This window comes from Pseudopodoces humilis, chromosome 2 (assembly GCF_049639895.1).
Source record: "Pseudopodoces humilis isolate 2021_Gansu_Grassland_sample_001 chromosome 2, ASM4963989v1, whole genome shotgun sequence".
Lineage (NCBI taxonomy): Eukaryota > Metazoa > Chordata > Aves > Passeriformes > Paridae > Pseudopodoces > Pseudopodoces humilis.
This window is the reverse complement of record NC_142201.1, coordinates 104,923,625-104,947,280: the sequence shown is the minus strand read 5'-3', so window position 1 is coordinate 104,947,280 and position 23,656 is coordinate 104,923,625. Positions and strand designations below refer to the sequence as shown.

The window sequence follows — 23,656 nt, the reverse complement described above, 5'->3', positions numbered from 1 at the left end:
GTCCATTATGCAGGAATTTTAATGTGCATCAATGCTAAATCCTAATTTTTAAAAGCATTATGTTTAGAATGTTTCATAAATATACATATTTCATGCATATATATGGATATATATATGTAATGTTTATATATATTTATATCTCTAAAACATATGATAGGTAAATAGCTGCATATTGCTCCGGTCCTAAACAATACTGACAATATTCAGTATAATTTGAGAGTTTTTATTCCCATAACTTAAGCAAATAATTATGCTTTTTGTAACTATATTGCACACTATATCCTGTTTGTTCACCTGGTCTGTTTGTAACTGGCAGGAATGTGGTCACAAGCTGATACAAAACTGTTCCTTCCTTATAACTCTGAACTTGTGCTTTCTACATCCACCTCATAGTAAAACACTCTGCAAAAGTGAAATTATTTCCAGGAGAGATGGAAATTAGTATTATTAGCTATCTTTAAGCACACATGCACTACTGGAATTAAAAGCATAAATTTGATCCAACCAAGTTCTCATTTGTTCAGAATGCAGGTGTATAATGAGAAAAGTGACATATAAACTTAGATCTGCACATATGCGCACAGCATATCTATGATAGCCAGTCAAAATATTTTGATGAATAGGAAAATTAGAAGGTGCATTATATAAAGAATAGTCAAAGACAAGTTTTATTCTAGAAATAGAAAACAAGTCCTTACAATCTGACCTAGCTATCTGAGAAGAAAATCCAGGTAAAAAAAAAGAAACAATAACAGGGCTCTGTCCCAGTCTCTCCAAAAAATGTAAAAGCAAAGGCTTCAGTGTAGACATCATGTAGATTAATGACACTGGCAGGGAAAAAAGTAATTCTACAATAATTTGCAGATCCAATTTTTATGCCTTTCTTTCTTTCTCTTCTTGGAGGGAGGGCAGTGGAATGGTAGTGATTAGGGTTTTGAATTTTTTTTTTTTTCAGATGGTTGGTTTGCTTTTTGAAGCATTTTTGGAAGATAACGATTTCTTAAAGACAAAGGAAACAGTTTTGTTATGATTGCTCCAACTTCTTTCCCTAGAGCTCATTTTCTGAAAGGTTTATTTATATTAGATGCTCCCAAGGGGGAGGGTGGGAGCAAGGGAGTCATATTTCCACAATTTTCAACAAGACTGCTATAATCAATGTTTTACATAACACATATAAAAATCTATTAAGTCCAAAATTTGCAGTAAGTGATACTTTCAGATCAGATGCTGCTCAAATGGGAACACAATCTTAATAAAAACATGAAGAAAGTCACCTGTCTTTTTCCAGTAGGCAGAGAAAGGCAAATAAAATGAAGAATATCCCTCATATTTTTATGATATCATACTACCAATCAAAATATTTGGCTTCTGCCTGTGGTTCTGCAATCAACATGATACATGGCTTCTAACAGATGGTTCTGAATCTCAAAGAAAACATAACTGATGTTCAGTATTGTCACCACTGACTTCCAGACAGGCATCTGTAGGGAAGGAATTTACAGGTCTGAAACAGGTAATTAAGTTGCTTCTGCAGTACAATAAAAATTGTACATATGCTAAGGGAAGGACTAGGGATTCTAAGGTACAGATCTTCAGCACCCAGAGTGGCTTCAATCACTTTTCCCAGCTGAGTGTCCAGACTTCAGGCTACTTAATTCGTCCTCCAATAATCTGAACGAACAACAAGAATGAGACTACTTGAGGAAAATGTGACTTCTAGTTGCTGATTCTAAGTTTGAAAAGAAATAAAAGAAATAGATAAAAATGAGAAGACAGAGTTAGAAACAATGTAAATAGAACACAAAAGCAAATGCTTTCTGAAAATGAATTCAAGTGTTTTTATGGTGGTTCTTTTTTTGCCATTTACTCTTCAGTAACCAAGATGTTTTGCTAAAAGAAAAACCCATTCTGACAAACACTGAAAAATGTTAACTTTCCAGTTTGCTTCAACAACCCGAAATTTACACCAGACTGTATTTTCCTATATAGGCTTTGTTATCAACTTAATTTTAAAACATTCTAAATACGCTATACTTCAAGAGAAAAGGTGCAATGTGCACAAAAACAAAGGAAGCTTGACTCTATGCAAGCATCTTTATCATAAAGACAACCTTTCAGTAAAGATAACACATCTCAGTGGCTAAGGTGACAGTGTTTCACCCAGATGCTTCCAACTACTCCAGGTTCTCCACTACCTGTGTGTTTTTTGGATTCCAGCCAAGAAAAACAATTGTCCCGAATCCACTGAATGAGCAACTTAACGTGCTTAAACTTCAAACACATGAGCTTAAACACCTCGTGTAGTCCCTAAACCAGTGTTTTCTTTACTCTGCAAGATGGACCATTGCACTGGATGGACCAGCTGGTGAGACCCAGTGGGTCATTATGCCACTGCTTCCCATGTGAAATAGAAGACATGATATGGAACTACCTCAACAGTGCTGCTCTGGAGAAAACACAGGAATTCTCACATTCTATACACACCCAAAGTTCCATTTGGCATTCATCACTGCTAAAATACAAAATTATTGCCCTTTTATCTGTCATCTGTGTGGGGTTATAACAGTCAGCAGATGGGGATTTTTTTGTATACAATATGACCTGAAAAATAATTCCAAGCTTTGCCAATGTAATTTCTTTTGCAAGATTATTGTTCAATTTATCCCCTAAACTGAGGATATTTTTCCTCAGGTTCTCATGTATGGATTGCTTTAAGATTATAACAGAAAGAAACTACTTCCTTCCCACAAGCAATGTTTAGATGGCTCAGCCTTACTGGGTTGGTGATCTCTTCACAGGCTGACAGAAACTTGTTTCCCTCTCATTTATTTCATCAAATGATTTTGCATACAAGGAGAGCAACAGGCAGATTTGAGTCCGATTAGTAGAAGTCCTCCAGCAAGATGCAGGTGGTTTAAGGAACTGCCAATTTTGAACACCAAGGCCAACATCTCTTTTGGCATACAAGATTAGGCAATGAACCCAGCAGGGCCCAACAGGGGATCATTAGACAGGAAGAATGGGATGACACTGAAAATTAGTATAGGAGAACTAATTGAAGTGGAATAATAGCAAATGCCAGGCCATATTCTTTCAAACCAATCACAGGGAAGTTTATGGCACAGTAGAGCTCATCTGTTAAAACACAGAGGAAGAGAAAGATCTGTGTCTGATTAGCATAAAATGACTAAGAGTTACAAAATGCTTATAAAAAGTTAAACATGACTGATAGATCAGGGACCAGTGAAGACAGTTATTAACATTAGTTTATTGTGCACAGCATGCAAGTCTTGAAATATTACATGCAATCTACCCACTCATATCTCAGAAAACATATGCAGACTAGAACAGGTGATGAATGACTACTAGGATCAAGCAAATATTTTCCAAGAAAACTCTTGAGCTTTTCTTGTTTAACTTAGCAATAACAGAGATGAGAAGTGACACCACAGTGGTCTGTAAATACAATGGAGAGAAAACAACTACAGAAAAATCAGATCATAGAATCACAGAATAGTTTGAGTAGAAATTAACCTTTTAAATGCCATCTAGTCCAACCTCCCTGCAATGAGCAGGGACATCTTCAACTAGACCAGGTTACTCAGAGCTCCATCTGACCTGACCTTGAATGTTTCCAGGGATGGGGCATCCATCACCTCTCTGAGCAGCCTGTTCCAGGGTTTTACCACCTCCACAGCAAAAATCTTCTTCGTTATACCTACTCTTGATCGACCCCCCCTGCAGTTTAAAACCATTACCCCTTGTCCTAAAGCAGCAGGTACTGCCAAAAAAGTCTTTCCCCATCTTGCTTATAAGACTCTTCTAATTGTTGAAAGGTTGCTGTAAGATCTCCCCAGAGCCTTCTCATCCCCAGGATAACAATCCTGATTTTCTCAGCCTTTCCTCATAGGAGAGGCACTCCAAAATCACAAGAACTAGCCTAAATTAAGCATGTTTATGTTTACACTGGGAACATGAAATTGATTTTTCTCACCATTAGAATACCTAAGTTCCAAGACAGGCTTTCAACAGAAACAGAATGAAGAAACAGAAATTGGGCATGAAGGGGAGGGAAATCAAGCTGCTTTTCAGAGTGCAGCTTGAAATGTTTCTGAACAGAATTACAAAGTACAGCTGTGTAGAATACAGGAAGTCAGCGATCCAGGACGCCCAGTTCTTTACAACTCTACATCCCTTTGTACAGTGGCAAACAGATCTACGAGACAGCAGAAAGTGACTGTGTACGCCTCCCTTCTCGATCACAATGAAGCCATTTCCCAAGTATCAGTACACATTCACATCACTGCCACTTGAAAAATTCAAGCAAGAGGAGTGGAACAAAACCACCACTTCATTTCCCACATAAATTCCACATATTAGAAATTTATGTGAAGTATAAAATCTGTGGGAACTTTTTAAGTAGTATCAAAGCCATGATTAAATTTTAGTCCTCTAAGATCAAGAGCAAGGGAAGTACATGTCTGAACAAAGACAGGGAAAAAAATAAGGAAGAAGGTTAAGGGTTTGGAGTCTTCAAAAAATAGAGTGATTATCAGAATAAAAACCTATATCAATATATATATAGAGAGAGAGACAAAGATGTGTATATGTAAAATATCCACCAATATCATCCTTATAATTGCTGCTAATTACCACAGTAATGAACCTTGTTAGAACTGAGATCATGAAAAATTTGCGAAGGTATAATCTGAGCATTGCTTCAAATGAGTACTTCTTTAAGCCTAACACTGCAGAGTAATATAATATAAATGAAGCACGTGCCAATAGCTAATATTTCTATTAACATTCAAATAGTGCTTACTGGCCTCTGAGCACAGAGAAAAGAGTTGTAAAAATTCTATGTTATCTTGTTCTCCTTCATTTCCCATATGAACTAAAAATCAGAGAAATGTTAACCAAAAAAAAAAAATCAGCACATGATGATGAGTCCACTAACAGATCAATCAGGAGCTGACTTTTTTCAAGGTTTCTGTGTTGCTCAGTTGTTCCTTAGCTGTCAGCATTTTCTCAGGTAGAGCATTCAGAGCATATAAACAGCACATCTGATTTTAAAAAATAAAATGAAATCAAAGTTAAGGGGAAGAAAGAAGGCGATAAAAATCAAGTGAGGAATGGGCAAGAAATTATTAGAAGCAGAATAAGATCAACTGCAAATATCTCCTAAAAACGTAACACAAAGTTCTTTTTTAGGTGGGGTAAAAGTGTAGGTCCTGAGCAGAAGAATTCAAAGGATAAATATGATAGCCTACAAAAAGATTCTCTAATAATTTCTGGCTCTGACAACTATTTCTTCTGCAAGGATGACAGGGATGATGTTGGTCTGTGTGAACACAGTGCACGAGAGCACATTGCAGAGACTTATTAACCTGTTCTTAAGTATTAATTCACATAGTGGAAACACCTTCCAGCTGTTAAGGAAATTTTTCACTTGGCACACATAACCAACTGAGTTGAAGTGCTCACAACACTCTTCTGGCTTATCTTGTATGAGCATCTGTATCTTTCTTTAGCGTTCATTGTGCTGTGAATGTCTACCAAAAAAATAATTTATTTTAAGGCCACAGTATGAAAAAAAAAAGAAAAAGGAGAACAAAAACAAGGCCTGGTGAAACCTACAGGCATTGTAGAGCTTGATATAATGTGTAATAGAATTTTAAATATCTTTGGATTTACTTAAAATATAAGAAGTCCTTAGCTCTTTTAGCCTCAGAAACATTTAAATCTGCACGTCCAGGTGGAGTTCAAAGGGTAATAGATGAAGATGTAACAATGTGATGAATTGTCTAAATCCTAATGGATGATGGTGGGGGAATTACTGCTTCTGCATACATGGAAGGCATCAATGCTGAAGCACAAACTTAAAACAGTTTGTGAGAAATCTGTTACCAACAGAATTTGGGTTATCCTAATGAAGAGCACCTCTCTCATAAAAATTCTAGTTAATTCTGGGTACTGGTACAAAGATCACACCCTTTCAAATATGTAGGTTTCTTTTCTCAGGTGAATTCAGAAGAAATAAAAACAATCAACAAAAAGCTGATTAATTAAGATTAATAAAGTAAATGATCAGAACTATTTTTTTACTCAAAAGAAAACTTTGCAATGAGACATCAAGTCAGGTCTTGATTGATCTGATGTGTTATTACTCATCTATATTTAGCAACCTCTAATTTCTAATAATGACTAAGAGTAACTGCCCTAAAAAGAAATGCCATTTTATATAATGTTTTCAGACAATGGTGTTCCTACCGGCTACATCCTAATTCACAGAAAAGTCTACATAAATTGGTTATTGCAAGCTTCAAAAGTACAGAGAAGGTTTAAGGTACTCACACCATCTTACGAAATCTACTTTTTCCCAGATAATGTAATCAGACACAATTTTATTTGTTCTCTTCTACAAGAGGAATTTAATTTTCTTTAAGCATGCTGTGATAATAGCCATGATTTGTTAAATTTATTCTTAGAGAAAAAGCATGATGCTTTTCAGCATCCTGATATTGCTCATCGAGCAGACCGCAGTCTCCAGCATTCCAATTTCTACAATAATTATTCTGTCATGATGAGAGCAGAAGAGTGCCAACTTAGACAGAAAGCCTTTCATACTCTGTTTAGAAGGATGAGGGTGAGAGGGGTATAAGTAACAGGACACACTCTCCACAAGTGAAAGTAACCTCTAGTAAATCAGACTTTAAAATTACCAGTAACAAAGTTAATAATGTGTTACTATCATACATTAAACAGAAACTAGATGGAAAAAAAATCATCTACCCATTTTACAGTCACATACACTGTGCTCTTCTTTCACTCTGAATATCTCAAAGGAAATTATTAACTCCATTATTATGAACATATTGCAGCCTACTGCACATGCTCCAGCAAATAGCTATCAGCATTATGATGCAGAGGGGATTGCAGAGCATATATTTTATATCTCTCAGCCTTTATTCACTAAACATTTAAATATATATGGTTTATTTGTAAAATTACTGTCTCCTGTGTTTAAGATCTGGCTTAGGCTTGCTTTGCAGAACACCTCTGACTTCACACTAAACTCAGTGTACTACTATTACCTCTCTTGTTAAAGAAAAAAACATAATTCAGTGTTGAATCTAACACAAACAGGATCATTATGTTTAGAGAGTGTTCCAAAGCCTGCTATCCAAGCAATCTGTGGCATATAAATAATGCAAGACCTCTTCTTTCTCCAAATGACTTCAGTTCAAGCAGAGACTCAGAAAGATGGAAGCCCAAATTTATACTGCCATTACAAAATTCAATCTATTTCTGGTTCTCCAATTGAATTATGACTCAGAGGCTTACACTGTTTTCTGCACCCACCCTCATGCTCCCAGTCTTTGCCAACCCATGCAGAAAAGAATCCCATTTGTGAATATTCCTGAGCTTTATTATTATATTAAAATGGCAGCAAATCCCAACTAATCTGAAAAGCTTCATGTTTTCTTTTAAAGGAAAGTAAGGTAGAAAATGGGTGTTATTTCCCCTCCCCCCTGACCTCTGAACCACAACCTCCTCGCCACTAAAGCGTTCAACACCTCATTTAATCTCTCCTCGCTGCACTGGCACAGACTGCAAAAGGAAAAGGGAAAAAAATAATCCGGGGACTTCATCAATTTTTCATGAATTTTCATTTAGGCCAAAGCCCCCATAAGAGTGGTCGATAGATCAAGCTGCTGTCACATATTTAACACCTGGAGCTCCAGCTGCTCTCCCTGGGGGCTGCCGCTGACTCCGGCTGGATCAGAGGCAGCCCTGGCCAGCGTGGGGACCCTCGCGCTCCATCCCCTGCTCACACGTGGCGCCCCGGTGCTCCCAGCTGAAATCCAAGCTATGCTCGCTACTGCAAATGTGTTTCCTGATATTCCCCCTGGAAAACTCCACCACGTCGATCGCCTCAACTGGTGCATTGTTAAAAAAAATGGGCTTTTATTTTAAGACTCCTGGTGTTTGAATAAGAAAGCAGTTTGGTGAAAGATCAAACTATTTCCAGCCTACTTCCCTTTCTAAATTCTCCCCCAAGAAAATCTGAACATCAACATACGTCCAATAATGCCAACTCTTGGTCAATTTCAATTAAAAAATTCTAATGGAGAAAATGAAAAGAAAGATATTTTACTCTTTTGAATACAATTCTTCATAGAGTTTTAAGACTAGAACATCTGTTTTTAATGATTTAACCATGAAACAAAAACACTACATGAGAATTTGCCACGTACAATTTGGAAGACTTGTTTGACTGGTAGCATTTGCATTATTTTTTCCTTCTAAGGAAGCTCTGACTGAAGAATTAATCTGCATGAAGCACACCAGGATTTAATGCTTTAAAACAATTAAATGGAGTGAGTTGCATCAATCCTAAACTGTGCCTTCAAATAACTTTTTCTTCAAAATTCCAACTATTTCTTCTTAAATGTCTTCTGGAATGAAGATATTCTAAATTAAATGCAAAAATATTTTAAAAGTACATTTAGTATTAATGATGTTTTTTTAAGTAATTTTCCAAATCACAGTTCTTCACAGTTTTACTAGCATGGAAAAATTTTTCTGAGGATATACATCAATACAAGAATACTTGCCTCAGACTGTTTGCAAGTGCTCTGAAGAGGCATGGATTTAGAGCCATACCTTATGTGCCTTAGAGTGGCTGGTACCTAAATTCTTCATGCTTGGGAAAGCGGTAAACTGTTACTCAGCCAAAAAGAGTTTAGGGATTCCAGCAACTTGAAAAAACTCAAAAAAAAATAAAACACAAGGGGCAAATGACTGTTCAAGATGGTTTGAACCATTCTGTGTCCCAGCTGAATTTAAATTCTGTCTTTACACAGAAATATAGATATATCAGAAGATTTTCAATCCCACGGTTTTGTGGCAGGCACCCATGGAGGAGGTGAAAAAGAAAAAAGAAAAGAAAAGAAAATGAATCACAATTAACACTGTTTATCATATTAATGCACAAGCACAAACATCTAACACATATGCAAACCCAATAAATATTTCTTCATAAATCACTCAAAAGTTGCAAGAGCACATTACTAACTGCCAGTTTAATAAGAAAATTAAAACAAGTATAGTTTCTTACTCTAAAGCAGCACACTCAAGCACTGTAAACCTGTGAAAAGCAGCAGTTTGCTCCTCATGGCACTATTTGAGGCCACCTACAGTCAGATAATAACCCATAACTCTGTTGTCAGGAAAGGACAACCATGCTGTTTGTGGTGATGAAAACAGCTTGGCAGGGTGTGGAAAGAAGAGTTTTCAACACCATGACAGAGAGCACGAGTCAGACTGGATCATGTGTGGCCCCAAGGACAGGGCTGCAGCATCCAGGCAACTCAACAGTTTTCCAGCAGGAGTTGAGGACAGGTGAATGGGGACTCTCTGCTGACAACAGTCTGTCACCAGCAACTCATTTCCTGAGTGGGCAAATGGGCTGCTACAGACCTGCCCATCTTCCTCAGCCCAGAAATGCTGACAGTAGAAAAATAAATAAGAGACTCCAATTGTTCCCTGAAACTCACTCAAAAAACAGATTTACGACCAAAAATTATCTCAAAAATTATATCAATTATATCAAAATTATATCAAAAAACTATTTGCTGTAATCTTCCAAAGGATGCCTTTGGAAGGATACACATCAGGCACTGCTGTGTTTTTAAAAATCACAGCAGAATCTCTAAAATTAAATAAACAAGCAATGTATGTATTACATGTTTTTCTTTGATGAAGACCTTTCTGTAATTGCAGCCATGGTACTGCTCAAGGAAAGATAAAGCACCATTGAAGTGAAATAGGAGAGCCTGCTTTAGACTGCTAAACCCTTTAATTGGGGGATTCAGGCAGTTAAATTTCAAAGCTATCAAAACAGTAAAGTACAATGTTATTACAAAAACTTCAGCTATGGTTTCATATCTCACTTTCACATTCACATTGCTCCTGCCCTAAAATAGCTGACAAAGGAGAACAGCTTTATTAAAGTTTGCTACTATCTCCCATATGATTCATGCCTGACCTGACACCAGCTACAGTGGTTAAACAAACTCCAGAGACTGGAGATGGTGTAACAAGAGTCTCACAATAGTCAATGAACGAGGGATCAGTGAAAACTGACAAGACATAGAGCATATTTAAATTTTAAAATAATCAGTCACTTCAATTTGATGACTCAAGGTACAACTGGAACAATCCTTTGAACTTCAACAGGAGATCCTGAATCTCAACAGGATTAGAACAAAAATTTCAAGGGTTTATATCTCTTAGGAAATCTTAGGATTTCTCAACAGTTAAAACAGATGTAGAAAGACACAAATAATCCAATAAATTTATCTTGTAATACTCACCCAGATTTCAGCCTTCCTTAAACTGGTTTTTCCTCAACTCCCAAATACCAACCAAAACTGAAAAACCTTCTATGATGCATTTACTGGCACATTAATTTCTGCTTTGATAGTGTACCAAAACTGTTCATTTTTTGACCCAGATTTGAATCTAGGTTATAATAGGTGAAATGTAGTGAACAAGTCTGTTCTACCTGCCATTTACATATTTCAAAAATGGCATTTTCTGAAATTTCTGAGAAAACAGAAGCCTTAAGATCACACCATATTAGTTATGAAAGTCTGAAGACTGCATTAGAAACAAAGATTTCTGTGCCTCCCCCCTTTAAACATACCATCTACTGTGGACTTAATCCATTCTTTATCAACTAAGAAGTACAAATTTGTCCTAAAGCCCTACTTGAAACACATTTTTAGGGAAACTACTGTCAGATGAAGAGCTGTGGATGAAAAACTAAAGCCCAGCAAGAAGAGAGCACTCATAAATCTATTAAAATACAAGTCTATGTGAAGAATTCTGAATGAAAAGATCAGTGTTGATTCAACCTATATAACTAAGCAGCAAAAAAATACCCGAACATGCACAACTGATTATATTTTATGTCTGATTGTTTGCTGAGAATATAATGAATGTATCTGCTAACTCTGCTGGAAGCAGACTACTCATGCCAGGTGGGGTCTGAAAGAGCCCTGTTGACTTCTCTGTTAAGACAAAGAGAATCGATAAAGACCACGACCACTCTGGATGATATGAGAAATGGTCAACAATTTCACTTGCCATCCACATAATGAATGAGGCCTGGGTCAAATTTATGATCAAGGAGCATATATTGAGGTTTCCAGCAGTACAGAACATGAGTCACCAAGATGCTGTCTGCTTCTCTTGAGGTAACAGATGATGAGATAAAGAGAAACAGACAGTGCACCTTAGATTAAATAATAGGTATTTTTCCATATTAGTTCCAGTATAACCAACTCTAGACATCATTTAAAAATTAGATTATTCTTCAGAGGAAGATTATCCTCTGTCCAAGTTTGTGCCAATCATGATTATACTCTGGCTAGAACCTCATTTCAGTATAAATCACTTATTCTGTATGGTCACTGCTACTGAACAAACACATATGAAAATGCCTTGACTAAGAGGAACAGCTAATGACAAAATGCTGTACTTATCCCCGTTTGTCACCTCATTTGTTATCCAGGATGCTGGGTGACAGCATAAAAGCCACTATGAAGTTTTACAGAATACTAAACCAATAAAACTACTCACATGCCACTTCCAGAGACGCATTGCGACTCACAGCTTCTCCAAGGTAGTTCCTTGCTACACAAACATAGCTTCCCTCGTCGGGTTTACTCCTGCGCCCGTGCACGATGCGCAAGAAAAATAAAGATCCGCTGGGCAGCAGCATCCGGTGGGAGCGCGGATCATCCTTGTCCGTTTCCACCCGCTCGCCATCCTTGTACCACTCGATGGTGGGGGTCGGCCGTCCCTCTGCTTTGCAGTTCAGAGTAGTTGGCTCTCCTTTAGACACTATCACATCTGAAGGATGCTCAACAATCCGCGGTGGAAAGTCCTCTTGGCGGAGACGGGATCCTAAAGAAAAGAACAGAGCACAATTTATTTGTGCCTTAAGCATCACAAAGGGCTCTCACAAGTTACTCCTTTAATGTTACAAAAAACTTAAAAAAAAACCAAACAAATCTATACAACATTTGAAATTGCTTTGTCTGATATCGGAGACTGAATCAGACACTCCCCTACTTAAAAACCTGAGATGGACTAACAGAGATAACCCTTTATAGTGTTATCAAACCCATACCAGATGCAGACTGTGCTTAGAGGAGGATCCCTTACATATACAAGGATGACAATATTTTTTTTTTTTTCTGATAATCTTCCTATTTACATTTACTTCTAGATCACTGTGTGCTTCCAGATTCCTCTCATAGCTACTACTTTCTCATCCTTTCATCTGCCAGATTCAATAGGAGGACATCCAAAACCACAGTATCTTACCACCCCCAACAGTTAACAGTTCTTTGAAGTTTAACATGTATGCCTTATCCCTTTTCCATAAACAGTCCCAGTAGGGAAAGAGAAGGCAAAAAAAAAGAAAGCCAAAAGGGAAATCTCAAATGTCAGCTCACTTTAGAAATTTTCAGTTTCAGGATTGCATGTACACACACACACATAAATACAATATAGGCAGAGCATCATAAATGGCCTGGGTTGGAAGGGAGTTCAAAACTCATCTCATTCCAACCCCCTACCATGAACAGGGACACCTTCCACTAGACCAGGTTGCTCAGCGCTCAAATACAACCTTAGCTTGAACATTTCCTTGGCATTAATTATACAGACACTCTCACACCTGAATACCTAATTAGACTATATGAGCCTGGAAAAATGTTTATGCAACAGTCACAGCACTTTTTGCCTCTTCATTGTGTCTCAAAAATAGTCTTTTTTAGCATGGATCCTGAAAATCCTTTGAGTGGAGGTGCCATGCTGCTCCAATTGGTCTGCACTTCTTAAATACAAGGTAAACCTGCTTCTGCAGGTTAGTGAAACATTTGTCTCAATTTTCTGATCAGCAGTTTTGCTGAGTCGTAGAAAAGCAATTTAACATCAATGTCCTAATTATATTCTAGGCTCTACATACTTTAAAATATTTTCAATGCCTCATTTACTACAAAAGTTATGAGGAAAGGCATAAGGATCCATTCAACAGAGTGAATCCACCTTTGGACTCCTGTTTTACTAACACTCAGGTCATTAAACTAAGGCATGCCACCACAGTTAAGTGTTACATTGCTGTTGCACAAATTGGCTTTCAGAGGCTTCCAGATTCTATTACCAGAAGAACAAAGAAATCCATAATCTGCAATGCCTGTACATGAAAAAAACCCATATTCTGTAGCTAAGCACAGATAAACTTACAGGACATTTGGAAGATATATTTTATTCTCACTTCTACCAACAAAAAAACCAAAACAAAATAGAAAAGCAACAACAAAAAAAAACCCAACCCAGAACTAATAGGAGAATCTCCAGTTAAAAAATAACCCTAGTCCATGACCCCACACACAACATCAAAAAAGACTGGAATCACCATTAAAGTAAAAGATAAACATCTGACAGCACATGGTACTAAAAAGTCAACTTCATACTCTGATTAGAAACATTTATAATACTCCAGACACAAGGCTACCAACTTAATTTATTACTTAGTCTCAAAAAGCAAATAAAACCCCACTAGCTGTGTTTAGAAATTTCTATTAACAGTATCAGGAAAAAAAGGAAAGCTAAGATGTTTCTACAAAGTGAGAGGGACTTAAGGCAGAGAACAGATACAACTGAATTATGATAATTGTTTAACACAGGGTAACAAAATTAGTAGAAAGAAATGCAAAACACAAATCCAAAATATCAGTTTTCTTGCACACAAAGGTTTGTTGATAGCGTTCAGAACTCCTGGAGGTATATCCTACCCAGACTTACAGGCCATGTTTAAAGCTGTGCAAAAAGCTTTCTCCCATAAAAAGTTAACCTTGTACCTTATACAACCCAATTAAAAACCCCTCCTCAGGTCACAATAGCACTTAATCTTCCTCTTCAGTACTGATGTTTATCATACAACTAGTGCTTACTCACTCTATCCTAATTAAACAATTTGTGCAGAAGAGAAGGTTGAGATATCAGCAGCAGGGACCATGCCAATGTGCAAGGAAAAAGCTCAGGAGGTGTTTCAAGGACAATCAGACCACACATTCCTGTGATGGCTGGGAGCACCTTCAGCTCTCCCGGGCTACAAGGAATTCCCCTCATCAAGCACTTAGAGGAGGGAGGAAGCAAAACACACACAAGATCATTCACAGGGCACATCAAGCTCCCTCTTTCCAGAGTGAACTGAGCACCAACAGGTATTCCCTAAGGTTATGCTGATTTAGAAATAAATCAGGAAAATAAAGAAATGAAACCAGAAACTTGGCTCCATTGCCTGTCTCTAGACACTGCCTGCGTATCAGAAAGAGACAGACGCAAGTGGTGTTTGATTCTAGTTTTGATTCCTTTGCTATGGTCCCCCCCCAACTTCTCTCACAAGTACAACTTCATTTAGAAGGAACAGAAATTCTGTTAACCCCATGAGCTGTCAGGGCAGAGGATACTTTTACTGCAGAGCAATGACCTGAAGCAGGCAGTTGTGTGTATCCTGGGCTACCCATACAGCTCCCTTTTCCATTCCTCCCCCCAGGATTTCCATCTGGTGCATGCCTAGAGCATATGAGCAACTGCTGAGTTTAGGAGCGCTTAAGTCTTTACTATAACAGACTGCAATGACTTCACATGAGCTATTACATGCTGGTGGGCAAAACCAAAATTCCTACAATATTAGAATTGTTGGAGCTATTCCACAGGAGGGTTCCAGTGCCTCACCACCCTCAAGTCAAGAATTTCTTCCCAATATCTAAACTAAACCTACTCTCAGTTTAAATCATACCCCCTTGTTTTGTCAATTCAGGCTCTCTCCATCTTTCCTCCAGGAAAACTCCCTTCAGGTACTGGAAGGCCACAATTAGATCTCCTCAAAGCCTTCTCTTCCCCAGTCAGAAGAATCCCAATCCTCTCAGCCTTTCCTCACAGCAGAGCTGCTCCATCCCTCTGATCACCTTGGTGTCTCCTCTGGCCCAGCTCCAGCAGCTCCCTGTCCTTCCTGTGCTGGGAGCCCAGGGCTGGATGCAGCCCTGCAGGTGGGGTCTGAGCAGAGAGGGGCAGAGGGGCAGAATCCCCTCCCTGCCCTGCTGCCCACGGGGCTTTGGATGCAGCCCAGGACATGTTTGGCTTTCCAGGCTGCCAGGGCTCATGGCCAGCTCACGTCCAGCTTAATAGCGTGCTGTGGCATATTTATGCATGATTAAATTAATCATCACTTTAAATTGAACATTGAGTTATCAACTTACATTGCCTAAGATACTGCAATAAAACGTTTTGTCACTTCAACAAACACAGCTTTCATTTTCAGACATCAGAGCCTGCTAACTACTGATAATTGCTGGCCTGATAAATGCTGACTGATGGGAAACATAGTTCTCATAATAACTGGTGACACTATAGACGTGTGACCATCACTTCACAGGTAAAGAACACTTGCATTCATACCTACCTTTACATGAATCATTTCTGCAGCAGTCATTGCTAATGTCCGTTGAGGTCAGGACACTGAACACAAGAAGTCCACCCTCACACTGGAACCAAGCAAGAGAAGACTGCTGGGGGACACTTTGTCACAAAAAAGCAAAAGAAGGCTCCAGTTATTTATGTGCTGTCCCTGTCCAGCACACATATTGAAATATATTCACCAATTCTTCTTACACTCTCCTTCCTAGCTTATGAATTTATGTACTTGCATATTCCTAATCAAAGTCGGGAAAGAAAGTAAGAAAAGTGAGGAACATTGACAAAAGCAGACAAAAAAAAAGTAGCCTGCATATTGTACTTCAGCTGTCGACACTCTGCTCTTCCAGTCCCCTACTTTAACTTAATTCAGATGGGTTGGACAAGACATACCCTGAGAATCACCTCCAAAACTGCTCTTTTGGGAAGTGTAAAAGACAACGATCACTCATTCATTTCGACCACCTCAATCAGGGTGCCAACTATGTCAGGCTGTCTCCACAACTACCACCCAGTCTCACAGATCTGCTTTTATATGCTCAGACTTCCTCACAGGTCTCCTCAGGGATCCAGTGTACCATATAATTACAGCATCACTAGTAGCATATAAACAGAATGCCTATTATTTTAAGTTTAGCCTGGTTGATCCTACAGTCAAATAACCCTAAAAAGTTAATCAGATGCAAGAATTTTATTAATAAATAAAATAGATTCGCTGTAGACACACAGAAGCAAGCAGGAAAGGAGACTAAAGCAAAGAGTCAATGCTCTATTCTTTTTTATTGCATTTTCTCAGAGTCATTATGCAAGCCATATCCTAAGATGAACCACAGAATGGTCTGGGTCCATAAAGATCATCTAATTCCAGCCCCCTGCTATGATTTGACCAGGATGCTTAGAGCTCTGTCCAGACTTCCAGAGATGGGACATCCACAGCTTCTCCAGGTAACCTCTTCCAGGGCCTCACCACCCTCACAGTTAAGAATTTCTTCCTAATATCTAATCCAAATCCACTCTCTCTCAGTTTAAAGCCATTCCCCCTCATCCTGTCACTCCATGCTTTTGTAAAAAGTCTCTCTCCATCTTTCTTGCAGGCTCTCTTCAGGTGGGAAGGTCTGGAAAGCCTCAATTAGGTCATGTGCTGTCTGTGTAACATATACAGATCATCACAGAAAAAGGCATTTGGCAATTCACTTTCTAGTCCTCCTAGTCCACTATCTTTCAAATTTCTAGGAAGAGACTTTCATTTATTGCACTTCACACTCATCCAGTTTTAATTTACTTCACATAAAGACCAATCACTGATTTAATCTAATTAAGCCTTCTCTCCAAATAAGCATCTACAAAGCTAATGGTCTGTCATACCAGAAAAGCAACAGTACAGGCTAAATAGACATTTCACTTATTTCTCCAATCAACAGAACATTCATGGCTACTGGGCCAGTGGTGGTTAAGAGAGAGGACAGCAATTGTATTGTAACCACTGACCAATTTTAAAGAAAAAACAATATTGCATCAGTTTACGTGTTAACACTGAGATGGTATTTCATAATACAAATTTCTGAACTACCTTCAAGAACCTCCTTGAAATTTCCTCTTCCCCTCTGATGTTATCAGCACCTGTCATCACTTCTTACTGACATTCCATTTTTCCCTATTTGCATCTCCAATTCTTTTCCAACTTTCACCTGCCTGACTTCCTCTATACAGAGAAAAGTTCTTCCTCAGCTGATCTCCAAGACAACTACTCCTTATATCCTTCCTGAAGGTTCTCATTTTTATTCCTTTAGCATTCCAAACACAGCTTCGTTATACTTGGATAAAACAGAAAGCTGGGACTAGATTTTCAGTAACAGGACCAACAGCCATTTAACACTACGGAGACCACAGATCATCCTTACTACAGAGCTGCCACCTACTCTCCAATTTCCCCTACTGTTCTCATATTATAGCTGTGAAAAGGATGTTTAAAATGGGATGTGATATTTTACACTGTGTTATACATTTGGAATATTTCCAGTTCAAGAGTTCTAACAGGTTATGCTGAACAGGAGCATTGTATATTAAGTTCAGAAAGAACTTAAAGTATTGTTAACGAGAGCAAGAGAAGTTCTTGTAACAATGGAAATTGAAAGACAAACTCCTATCACAGAGTCACAAAATCCTTTAGGTTTAAAGGACCTCCAGGATAATTGAGTCTAACATTTTACCAGCCACACCCTGTCAACTAGACGACCATGGTGCCACATCCAGTAATTTCTTGAACATCTTGAGGGATGGTGACTCTACCATCTCCCTGGGCAGCCCATTCCAATGTTTAACAACCCCTCCTCTAAAGAAATTTCTCCTGCTGTCCAGCCTGAACCTCCCCTGGCATAGCATAAGACTGTGTATTCTTGTCCTGTCGCTGGGTACCTGGGAGAGCTGACTCCCACCTGGCTACACCCTCCTTTCAGGAAGCTGTAAGATAAAGCCACCCCTGAGACTCCTTTTCTCCAGGCTAAACTCCCCCAGCTCCCTCAACTGCTCTTCATATGAGTTATTAGTTGTTTCATGCCTTTGATAGCATTTTGAATGCATTTCCTCCAAGAGTTTGCCAACAACACATGTTCTCCCTGAGACGATGCAAAAGGACTGTTTATCAAGAAGACAAACAGCAAAACTGTGATAGGGAAAAATAAATCTCCTACAACAGGAAGCTACAGATGCAAGAAGAAGAGGGCCTGTGTACATCTGCTTCTACACAGTGGACAGCTCCAAAGTTATATTTAACACCAAAGAACCTTCTTTTATGCTAGAATCTTATTGATTCTTGATTGATTGATTCAGTTATTTTCACTGCATCAATTAAGAAAAAAAAAAAGGAAACTGAAATTAAGGTATTGAAATCCCAATTAAAAGAACATCATGTTTTAAATAGATGGACAGCTACAGAAGTGTCTGCAGAATCTCTTTTGGCTACATCAGATCTGTCACATAGCCAGGCTCCAGCTCCTTTTTTGACTTAGACTCCACAAAGCCAATCTCACAGCTACTTAGTTAAATCTACTGAAGGACAGTCACTGTTCATTTTCCCACTTCTTCATATGCCTCATTTCACGAGTGAAGTACTTATCAGAAACACTTATTGCACACACTTGTTTGATGTAATGAATAAGTCTGTTGCTTTCACCACCCTTTTAGGCACAGAATTGACTGACGATAAGCCGAGATCTCAAGTAGAGATCCAGTCAGTCACATCTTAGTTCAAACAAAAGATAACGTGGAAAAAAAGTCAAGATAATGAGAAAACTCAATTGGAGTATAGGCTGTTAAACTGGCACCAGGCTGATTATTCGATGTGCATTCCTCTATGCAAAGTGACATGGCAAGGACGACATTTTGAAAATTTATACTTTACAGTCTCTCCCCCTCCTCTGAGACTTGGCAGATGTGAAAAGAAACAGTGATAGGACTGTTTCCAAGGTAAGGTTTTTGTTCAAAGCTGTGTCAGATATGACAAGGTCCTCTGAAATATTTTCCTTGAACAAAATTAATCCATTAAACAACATATCCTAACTTCCCCAAGACATGTGCCTGCAGATAAGTCACCTTTCCTATAGAGTGTATCTGCCATGAGGGAGAGCAGGAAATGCTGACAAGAGAGATCAATAACTATCATTAAAAACATTGACCAAATCTTATTGGAAGGTTGATTTCATTAAGTTTCTCTTGTATGAAACTGTGACTTTGCTAAACAAGGTGTAATCAACTTTAATACTAAAGAAACACTGCAAAAAAAACAACAACAAACACCTTTATTTTTAATGTGGATAATAATCCACTGCCACAGTATAAGCCCTATTCCTTGTATAAAATTATTTCAGGGGAAGCATTCCAAAATTAACATAAAGGCTTAATGCAATTTTGTTCTAATTCACTTTTCTTCAATTGGTTTCTCCTCACATACCAGCATTCAAGTGTCACATTTCACTTTTTTCGCAGTCTTACCACTCTTCAAAATTTATTTCTAGCACACTGCCTGTGCTGGAACACCATGTTAGGGATGCAGTCAAGAGAGCAGGAGTGAGCACAATAGCCCTGAAAACTGGAATATAGATTCACAGGCAAATGATTAATCTTTTTTTTCCCCAGGTGAAAAGTGATATTATAAATAGAAGTCACTGCTTCAATGAGAAAGTTACATTGATTTATTTATTGCAAAGCAGTGTGGTTTAGAGTTCAAGTCAAGAAAGAAAATATCTACCACAGCTATGCTCCCTGAAAGAAGATATCAGACAATTATTTACCTAATTTGCATCAACACCCACACACACAAAAAAAACCACACAAAAAACTGAGCAAACCCAAACCACCTTCACTTGTAGGTTCTTTCTCAAAAAAGCTCTAGGTCTTGCAACTAGAATAGCTGCTCCAATTCAAGTGTGAGTTTCATTAATGTTCACTAACTCCAAATAATAAGATTTTAAAAATTACTTTAAGAAGTGAAGAGGATAGGAAGAGAAGAGGAACACTTCCAGCTACAAAAAGCAAAAAGGACAGCATTTATGTGTGCATATGTCTCTGTATTTATATGCTGTGTGTAGATACATACCATATCTATATTTACACAATGCACACACACACACCTGCAAGAACCAGGCGACTTCCAGAGGTTCCTTCTAATCCAAATTATTCTAAAATATGTACACAGCATATAAAAGAAAAAAAAAGCATCAAGACAAAAAAACAAAACAAAAACAAACTCACAAAAAAAACCCCAAAAGCCACAAAAAAAACCCCCTCTCTTTATCCAGACAAGCTCAAGCACAACAGCTCTTCCCTTAGGACCCTTTCCAAATCACTCTGGAATTTAACAAAGCGAAGCATAAGTGCACGCCTGACTCCAAAATCATCTTTCAGCTCTTTTTCAGGTCAAGGATGGAAGGTAAAAAAGCAGACCTTGCTTACAGACAGCACAGTAATTTGTTATACGAGGGGCACATTGTCACAGCCTGGGGAACAGGCCATGGCTCTGTATCAGCCAGGCAAAATGTTGCAGCTTCCCTGATAACACTGCAGAAACCAATGGATGGTTAGAAGCAAGTAAACTTTGCTTTTGCATAGAAGGGTTGATAACCACAGGCTCTCCAAAGTCTAAAGCTTTCTATTGATAGATGATAATGACCATCCAAGGCAACATTAAAAGATACATTTAAAAGCTTTAAAAATGAGCAATTAGAAAAACACGCCATTTTTAACAGTGTTAAGCTAAAACAACAGCTATAAAAAAGCTCTTAAATGACAAACAGGGTCCAGATGCCTTCAAGAACCATGAGTCAAATAGTTCTCAGATTAGAATAAAATTGCTACAATCTGTGAAATCAGACTACATTTGTAAATAAATTCACGGATCTGAAGCAGTCTTAAAGTAATATTTTGAGAAGGAAGGAATTTCTACTATAAGCACAGAAGGCATTATAACTTTGAAGTTGTGAATTTTATCCTGCAGCCACTATGTTCTCTGCTGACACTGGTCACAAAGACTCCCTGAACTACACCAGTTATGAACATTTAGGGAATTATAAGTACACAATATCAATACTTAAAACTTGACCCAAACATCCTAAAGAAACCTGTAAAGTTCCAGGTATCAGCCAATGAATATTAATTTTGCAGTGAAGCTCTCAATAAAATTTAAAGTAGTATGATAAGTATCAAAAACTCATTGTAATATCTTGGTTTAGAAATCTCCAAATTACATCTTTGTGATTTGTCAAAGACATTCTTTGGAAGCTTCAACTAGTTTGGAAAACACTTCCCAAATAACCATGGACAAGAAAACAGATCAAGCTCTGTGAAGAAACATTCTAATTCTACTTTTTCTAACCCCCTATTGAATAAATTATCTCAAAATAAATATGCTCAAAAGTGGAAGGCTTTTGGAATTTGCATTAACTTCTTCACAAGCTGTATCTCTCCTACATATGTCAACAAAAAGAATCAGGTGAACAAGTACAGGCACTCCAAGATTTAGGGATATGTTTATAATTGCGCCTTCATTTCACCTTTTGCTACCTGGCATTTTAAAAACCGATTCAGCCACCCAATGCTTGAAAATAAACAACTTCTACAGAAAATTCAGTCTCATTCTATATGTATAAGTCTGGTTTATAAACACCTGATATACCCAAACACAAAAGAACAATTTTTATATTGGTGCTTTATAGCACGTATTTTTCTTTTTATATGTTTAGAAGTTTGTGATTTTTGGTTTGTTTTCCCATGTTTAGAAAGTAAATATTTTACTGCAAATATTGCACTTTTTTTTTGTTTGATCACCAACATGTCACCAGCTTTTCAATGGTTATCACACTGATAACTGAAGGTCATATTATTGACTCTCTTTGTATAAGGAATTCTCGTCATTAATAATGAAAAACTTCACACGAAATTCAAACTTATGCACAAACATCTAAGTGTCCTAACTCTAGTTTCTCCTGATGTATTTATAGCACAATTATATATACTTTTATATACATATAAATATATACATATAATGTGAGGGAGCATCTTCTGTTAAGAGAGTATTTGGAGCTCCCCTGCCCCAACATCGTCTCCCATGTGTGTGTCTCTCCCTCCCCCAGAAAAAAAAAAAAACCACAATCTTTTCCCTTATCCCTTTGCTTTTTGTTTGCTCTCCAAACATGTTTCACAATTCCTTACTTAATTCATCGTGTGTATTTTAAGGCAATTTTTCTACCTTGTTACTATTACACCTATAGCTAATAAAATGGCTCTTTTTTTATCCAAAACAGTTCATCAACTCTGTTTACAAAGCGAATCTTTTCTCTTTTCATTCAGAAGCCATCCAGTTATCTGTCCCATTAGATAACAAAACACAATTCTGCAACTTCTGCAGCCAAAATGGGATTTAATGTTCTTGGGCCTGGTGACAGAACACAAACACTGCAATATCTGTGCCAACTTACGGATCCCTTTTTCTTAAGCAGCCCTCAGTGATTTTTCTCTCACCTTTTTTGTTCCACACATTTACACCCAAAGCTGGCACAAATTAGGACACTCTTTCCTAGTACTTTAGGCTGCAGGCATAGGTCCAGAGAGAGGTTTTATTGGCCCTTGCTGTTAGTGGTGGTAGAATCTTGCCTTTCAAGGAATATGCATTTCACAGGATCTTTCTCCAGCATTATTTTACCCTTTCTATCTTAAAAAGAGGGAGACTTTCTGAAACAGTAAAATTGCAGACACTACTTTGGAGTATCCTGTTTTTATAGAGATCTCTGTTGATTCTACTAATGGAGCATGGATTAATGATAAGCAACCACCTCTCAGAACTGCGGAATGGCAAAGGGACTGCTGTGACCTTCTGAGAGCTTCTTTCCAGCATATATTTTATTTACTCCATGTTTTTCCATATCAAACAGCACTGCACAGAAGTTTGAATTTTGTGTGAAGCACAGAAATAAGAGTGTCTGGCAGCACCATAGGTGAAACAAACAAAATCTCCCAGGCAGTTCTCAGTGTTTACTGTAAGCAAGAAAATTTGTGAAAATAGCAGAAGAGAAAGTAAATAAAAAATATAGAGGAAGTAGATCACACCTTTTCAGTTATAACCTTAGACTTCTAAATCACTGTATTTAGCAAATATAACAAATACTCTCTAAACAAATTTAGGAAATAAAATTCCATCTTTAAACAGTGGTAGGTTGGCCCCAAATGACAGCCAAATCCAGCTGCTTGCTCACCACGCTCTCCCAGAGGACAGGGAGCAAGTAGAAGGAAAGCAAGAGACTTGTGGATTGAGATAATGGCAGCTAAAAGGGAAGGAAAATGCTGTGGACAGATGCATTAAAATAGCAAAAATAGCAAAAAAAGAGGAATTAATTCACTACTCATCAGCAAACAGATGTCCAGGCACTTCCTGGCAAGCAGGGCCTCAGCATGCAGGACTGTTGCTTGAGAACACAAATGCCATAACCATCAATGTCCCTCCTTTATCTTCCTTTCTATGAGTTTTTATTGCTGAGCATATGATGACATATGGCACAGAATATCCCTTTGATCATCTTGATTCAGCTGTCCCAGCTCTGTTCCACTC

The 23,656-nt window shown here is 37.9% G+C and overlaps 1 protein-coding gene across 6 annotated transcripts in view; it reads right to left on the bottom strand.

Moving 5' to 3' along the window:
* ROBO2 (roundabout guidance receptor 2) overlaps positions 1–23,656 on the bottom strand; it is a 417,898-nt gene that overhangs the window by 380,747 nt on the left and 13,495 nt on the right. For all 6 annotated transcript variants that reach the window (XM_088051137.1, XM_088051139.1, XM_088051141.1 and 3 more), the window contains exon 2: positions 11,650–11,976. In XM_088051137.1, coding sequence (XP_087907263.1) covers positions 11,650–11,791 — 142 coding nt within the window. In that variant the 5' untranslated portion in view covers positions 11,792–11,976. The remainder of the gene's footprint in view (positions 1–11,649; positions 11,977–23,656) is intronic.